We start from the raw sequence: 7,172 nt of genomic DNA, 5'->3' as shown, positions 1-7,172 counted from the left end.
TTGGACTAGAAAGTAACATGTACAATTGCCCTGTTCAAGGAGTGAGGGAGGCAGAAATTAGGAAACTATAAGCCAGTTAGCTTGATGTCTGTCATGGAAGAAGGTGTTAGAATCAGTCATAGAGTCATAGAGATGTACAGCATGGAAACAGACCCTTTTGTCCAACCTGTCCATGCGGACCAGATATCCCAACCCAATGTAGTCCCACCTGACAGCACCCGGTCCGTATCCCTCCAAACCTTTTTTATTCAGATACCCATCCAAATGCCTCTTAAATGTTGCAATTGTACCAGCCTCCACCACATCCTCTGGCAGATCATTCCATACACGCACCACTCTCTGCGTGAAAAAGTTGCCCCTTAAGTCTCTTTTATATCTTTCCCCTCTCACTCTAAACCTATGCCCTCTAGTTCTGGACTCCCCAACCCCAGGGAAAAGACTTTGTCTATTTATCCTATCCATGCCCCTCATAATTTTGTAAACCTCTATAAGGTCACCCCTCAGCCTCCGACGCTCCAGGGAAAACAGCCACAGCATGTTCAGCCTCTCCCTGTAACTCAGATCCTCCAACCCTGGCAACATCTTTGTAAATCTTTTCTGAACCCCTTCAAGTTTCACAATATCTTTCCGATACGAAGGAGATCAGAATTGCATGCAACATTCCAACAGTGGCCTAACCAATGTCCTGTACAACCGCAACATGACCTCCCAACTCCTGTACTCAATACTCTGACCAATAAAGGAAAGCATACCAAAGATACTTCACTATCCTATCTACCTGCGACTCCACTTTCAAGGAGCTATGAACCTGCACTCCAAGGTCTCTTTGTTCCATAACACTCCCTAGGACCTTACCATTAAGTGTATAAGTCCTGCTAAGATTTGCTTTCCCAAAATGCAGCACCTCACATTTATCTGAATTAAACTCCATCTGCCACGAGTGTGCTCTTAGAAAAGCTCAAGATAATCAGGAGAAGTCAGCAAGGATTTGAGAAATGGATTAAGCAGTTAATTGGAGTTCTTTAAAGGAGTAACATTCATGGAAACAAGGAGAACTTGCAGATATACTATAGTTGGGCTTCCAGAAGGCATTTGGTAAGGTGACACATCAAAAGGTTCTTGTGGAATTCAAAAGTTCATGGTTTGGGGTAACATAGCAGCATGGAGAGAAGATTGGCTAGCTGACAGAAAATGGTATTTGTAAATTGGTGTTTGTCAGATTGGCAGGATCTGACGAGTAGAGTCTCGCTGGACCTCAACTTTTCACAATTTACATCAATTACTTCAATTAGGATAGTGAAGGCCTGGTAGCTAAATTTGCAATTGAAACCAAGAAAGGTAGGAAAGTATGTCATGAAAAAGAAATAAGGAGCCACTGCTCTTATTAAGCATAATTCCTTCTGTACTTGTTCTAGACTTTATAAACTTTAAAGTTATGTGAAACCTGGGAAAACATATTTGTATCTGAAATAGGTCTTGTAGCTATTCGGGACTAGTAAACATTTAGATTGGTTCCGTCAGCTTAGACTATAATTGGAAAAATTGATTTACATCTTACAATATAAAGTTAAATTGAACTCCAAAATCTTACACTGCTCATTTGTTACCTTCTTAAGGCAAATTAGTGATTGACAACAAATACTGGAATTGTTAGCAATTTCCATATCATGCAAATCAACAAATAAAAATGATAATGACATGAAGAGATTCCTCAGATACTGAAGTAGTCTATATCTAAACACAGTAAGAGCTGGACAATATCCAGGCTTGGGCGGAACAAACTGGCAAGCAACATTCATGCCTTACAGAAGCTGGATAATGGCTATCTCCAATAACAGACAATCTAATCATCAACCCTCCTTGTCATTCAATGGCATTACCATCACCGAATCCCCCACAAACAACATTCTGGAAGTCACCATTAACTAGAAACTGATCTGGATTAGCTATGTAAACACAATGGCCATAAAAGCAGGTCAGAGGCTCAGAATCCTGGATCAAGTAATTCACCTTAAGTGACTCCCCAAAATCTGTCCACTCTCTACAAGGGTCAAGTCAAAAGTGTGATGGAATACTCCCCACTTCTCTGGATGAGTGCAGCTCCAACAACACCCAAGTTTGACATTATCCAGGACAAAGCAGCCTACTTGATAGACACCACATATTCCATCTTTAATGCTTCGTAGGAGTAGTGTGTACCATCTTCAGGAAATCAAAGATCCTTAGACAGCACCTTCCTAACTCATGATCACTTCCATCTAGAAGGACATATACAGCAGATATATGACACCACAACCATATGCATGTTTCCCATCAAGTCACTTACTATCCTGACTAGGAAATGTATTGCTGTTCCTTTACTGTTGCTGAGTCAAATTCCTGGAATTGTCTCCCTAATGGCATTGTGAGTCTACTATTGTACATGAAGGCAGCTCACCACCAACCTCTCAAGGGCAACTAAGAATGGGCAATAAATGCATGCAAGATTTAATTTAGAAACAGCTGTGAAAAAATACGATTAACAAGTAGACTAGAGAGACTTAAGAGCGAAGAGAAACATTCAGTGAATAAAAAAGAAATCAAACAAGTTAGCAGTACAGGAACTCATGCATGCAGAACATGAAACCAGTATCCCAAATCACATTTAAAGAAAAAAAGCAGGAGAACTAAATCTAATCTAAAGTTGAAAATGTTTGTCACAACAGAAATAGGGAGCTACCATTCTATTCATTGTAATATAATGGAATTGAATATAAAATCAGAAAATGCAGACTCAACAGTTGCAATAACAACAGCACGTACGGATAGAAATGAATTTGAAATAAAATTGATTTATTTGTGTAAATTTGAAATAGTACATTCTGTATGTATAACAATTTTTCAGTGATTAAGCACTTTGTTGGTAACTTTATTCAGCATTACAATTATACAGTCACTAAAACCCATGCAAAACCTTAAAATGGAGCCTGGCTTAGCCTGGAAGACACACAAATTCCCTTCAGTTCACAGGTGGTGAGTACACATCAAAATGTTCAAGCAGTTTGATAGGTCCAGAACATCTGATCATTGGATGACAAAAAATGGCAATTAGCACATGCCTGCCTAAGATCATTAAATTATAAGAAATAGGAATGAGAGTAGGCCATTCAGCCCCTTGAACCTGCTCCACCATTCAACAGGATTATGATCCAATATGCCTTCCGTTCCACTTTCCTTCCCTTTCCTTGTAACCTTTGATTCACCTACTGATCAAGAATTTATCTCATCCTAACATATACATAAGGACTCTGCCACCACAGCTCTCTGTGGCAAGGAGTTCCAAAGACTCTCAATGCTCTTCGAGAAGAAATTCTTCCTCATCTCAGTCTTAAATTTGCACCCCTTTATTTGGAAAGTATGCTGTTTGGTCCTAGACTCTCCTGTGAGGGGAAACATCTTCGCAGCAGTTAACTTGTCAACCTCCTTAAGATTCCTATATGTTTTAGCAAAATCATCTCTCTAAACTCCAATGAGACCCAACCTGTTTAACATTTGACGATAAGACAATCCCTTGATAGTGATCATTCGAGTGAACCTTCGCTGAACTGCCTCCAATGAAATAATCTTTCCTTATAATGAGAGGACCAAATAGCCCGAGTCCCTTTGTGTTGTAGCTTTCTGCAGTTTTTCTCCACTTGAATAATGTTATTGAGTCATAGAATTATATGGCATGGAAAAAGACCCTTTGGTCCAACTCATCAATGCCTGTCAGATATCCCAAATTAATCTAATCCCATTTGCTAGTATTTGGCCCATATCCCTCTAAACCCTTCCTATTCATATACCCATCCAGATGCCTTTTAAATGTTGTAATTATACCAGCCTCTATCACTTCCTCTGGGAACTCATTCCATACACGGACCACCCTTTGTGTGAAAAAGTTACCCCTCAGGTCCCTCTTAAATCTTTCCCCTCTCACCTTAAACCTATGTCCTCAACCCTCATCCCAGGGAAAAGACCTTGGCTATTCACCTTATTCATGCCCCTCATGATTTAATAAACATCTGTAAGGTCATCCATAATCCTCAGACGCTCCAGGGAAAATAACCCTCGCCTATTTAGTTCACACCCTCCAATCCTGGCAACTTCCTTGTAAATCGTTTCTGAACCCTTTCAAGTTTTACAATATCCTTCCTATACCAGGGACAGCAGAATTGGATGCAGTATTCCAAAAGTGGTTAATCAATGTCCTGTACAGCCCAGCATGACCTCCTAACTCCTATACTCATTACACCTACCAATAAAGTCAAGCATACCAAACGCTTTCTTCACCATTCTGTGTACCTGTGACTCGACTTTCAATGAACTATGAACCTGCAATCCAAGGTTACCTTGTTCAGCAACATTTCCCAGGACCTTACCATTAAATGTATAAGGTAAAAACAATGACTGCAGATGCTGGAAACCAGATTCTGGATTAGTGGTCCTGGAAGAGTGCTGCTGTGCTCTTCCAGCACCACTAATCGATTAAATGTATAAGTCATACCCTGATTTGCCTTTCCAAAAAGTAGCACCTTGCATTTATCTAAATTAAACTCCACCTGCCACTCTCAGTCCACTGGCCCATCTGATCAAGATCCCGTTGTACTCTGGGGTAACCTTCCTTGCTCTCCACCACACCTCCAATTTTGGTGTCATCTGCAAACTTACTAATCATACCTCCTATGTTGACATACAAATCATTTATATAAATGATGAAAAGCAATGGACCCAGCACCAATCCTTGTGGCACACCACTGGCCTAGGCCCCCAGGCTGAAAAGCAACACTCCACCACCACTGTCTGTTTCTTATCTTTGAACCACTTCTTATCCAAATGGCTAGTTCTCCCTGTATTCCATATGATCTAACCTTGCCAACCAGTCTCCCATGTGGACCCTTGTCGAATGTCTTACTGAAGACTATATAGGTCACGTCCACCGCGCTGCCCTCATTAATCCTTTTGTTTGTTTCTTCAAAAAACTCAATCAAGTTAGTGAGACATGATTTCCCATGCACAAAGTCATGTTGACAATCCCTGCTCAGTACTTGCCTTTCCAAATGCATGTAAATCCTATCCCTCAGAATCCCCTCCAACATCTTGCCCACCATTGATGTTAGGTTCACTAGTCTGTAGCTCCCTGGCTTTTCCTTACCACCTTTCCTAAATAGTGGCACAACATTAGTCAACCTCCAGTCTTTTGGCACCTTACCTGTGGCTATCGATGATTCAAATATCTCAGCAAGGGGACCCACAATCACTTCTGTAGCTTCCCACATTCTTTTGTTCTCCCTTCCAAAATGAACAACTTTACATTTTTCTACATTTTCCCTCCATTTGCCAACTTTTTCCACACTAACAACCTATCAGTATCTCTCTGTATATTGTTTGTATCCCTCTTACAACTTGCTTTTCCACCTACTTTTGCATTGTCTGCAAATCTAGCTATAGTCCATTCACTTCCTTCCTCCAGGTCACTAGTATGCATTGTAAATAAGCCCTTACCCCCACTCGCTGTTTCCTGCCTGTGAGCCAATTCTCTATCCAAACCAATATACTACCTCCTATAATCTTCTGGAAGTTCAAATACAACACAGCTACTGGTTTTACCCTATCCACTCTGATTGAGATTTTCTCAAAAAACTCTTAAAAGCTCTTAATATTGGGTGGCACGTGGCCTAGTGGTTAACACTGCTGCCTCACAGCGCCAGGGTTGGATTTCAGCCTCGGGCAACTGTCTGTGTGACATTTGCACATTCTCCCTGTGTCTGTGTGGGTTTCCTCCGGATGCTCTGGTTTCCTCCCACAGTCCAAAGATGTGCAGGTTAGGTGAATTGGTCATGCTAAATTGCCCATAGAGTTACATGCATTAGTCAGGGATAAAGATGGGGAATGGGTCTGGGTGGGTTACTCTTCGGAGGGTTGGTGTCACTAGTTGGGCCGAAGGGAATCTAATTTAAAACATTGTTGACACGATTTACCTTTCATAAAGTCATGCTGACTCCAGTTGATAAGATCATGACTTTCCAAATGTTCTGAAATTACTTCCCTAACAACTGATTCCAGTACCTTTCAACAATAGACGCTTGGGCTAATCAAACTATAACCACCCGCGTTTTGAATAGGGGTGTCACATTAGGAGTTTTCCAATCCTCTGGTACTTCTCCAGAATCTAACAATTATTGGAAAATTACAACAAACTTGTCCACTATCTCTGGAGCTACCTCTTTTAGGATTCTAGGATGCAAGCCATCAGATTCAAGGGCCTTGTTTGCATTTAGTTCAATGGTTTGTCCAATACTACTTCTTTAGTGAGAGTGATGGTACTTAATTTCTCCTCCAAATTCTTTAGTATTAATAGATGTTTGACCTGCAATGCAGTAGTCTCACAGGAAGACTGCTGTCCACAACAGAAACTTTACAGAAGCCTTCTGGTGCTGTTAGTCTCACCTCCCTTTCACTACATTGCTCCTCATGCCCCAACTTGTTCAGCAGCGTTCTCTTGCTGCAACTATATGGATTGTTGGCTGTCATTACATTGCAGGTAATGATTAGCACTTTCACCTCCTCCAGCTGCCTTCTTTCTCAAATTGAACTGTGATCTCAGAGAAAGGTGCTTAATTGACCAGCTCCTGTGAGATTGCACCTGAAATCCTGCTCCTTCCATGAATATGATCGGAAGGTGGAATTGGATACCAAGGCCAAAACATTTTCAGAAACTACAAGATTCAATTTCTGTTGGGTCAATATGGAATTCACCTTGTAACAATTGGTTCCATTTTTGACATATACAAATCAAATCTGACCAGATAACACAGGCGAGTAAATTACAAACTTGGAAATACATAATTGAAGTACTTGCAGATTTATAACTGTTAAACTATATGTATTCATCATATCAGCGACTGAATAATAAAGTCATGCCAGGGATACAAAAAGGTTAAACTTTCATCATCTGCTCTGAGATTATGAATGCAGTGAGTCAAATAAAGAAGAAACGACATAGTCAGTGGCAATTCCGTCTATAAATCCTTTCCCACTGGAGCGAATAAACCAGCATGGGATATTGGTGCCTCGGTTTGAATCAAGCCTGTAATCTTTCTCGTACACCCTAAAAATGAAAAGAAAAATCAATAAAGCCCATGGAAGAAATG

General features: G+C 40.7%; 1 protein-coding gene across 2 annotated transcripts in view; it reads right to left on the bottom strand.

The window, feature by feature from the left end:
* Positions 1-2,811: 2,811 nt before the first annotated feature.
* Positions 2,812-7,172, bottom strand: part of LOC122558905 (inter-alpha-trypsin inhibitor heavy chain H3-like) — a 50,886-nt gene continuing 46,525 nt past the window's right edge. For both annotated transcript variants that reach the window (XM_043707840.2, XM_043707841.2), the window contains one exon: positions 2,812-7,129. In XM_043707840.2, the coding sequence (XP_043563775.2) occupies positions 6,985-7,129 (145 nt within the window). In that variant the 3' untranslated portion in view covers positions 2,812-6,984. The remainder of the gene's footprint in view (positions 7,130-7,172) is intronic.

This window comes from Chiloscyllium plagiosum, unplaced genomic scaffold (genome assembly GCF_037043375.1).
Source record: "Chiloscyllium plagiosum isolate Xiang-an unplaced genomic scaffold, Cpla_swu_hap1 HiC_scaffold_14, whole genome shotgun sequence".
In the NCBI taxonomy this organism is placed as follows: Eukaryota; Metazoa; Chordata; class Chondrichthyes; order Orectolobiformes; family Hemiscylliidae; genus Chiloscyllium; species Chiloscyllium plagiosum.
The sequence above is the reverse complement of the archived record's forward strand: the minus strand, read 5'-3'. Positions and strand labels throughout refer to the sequence as shown.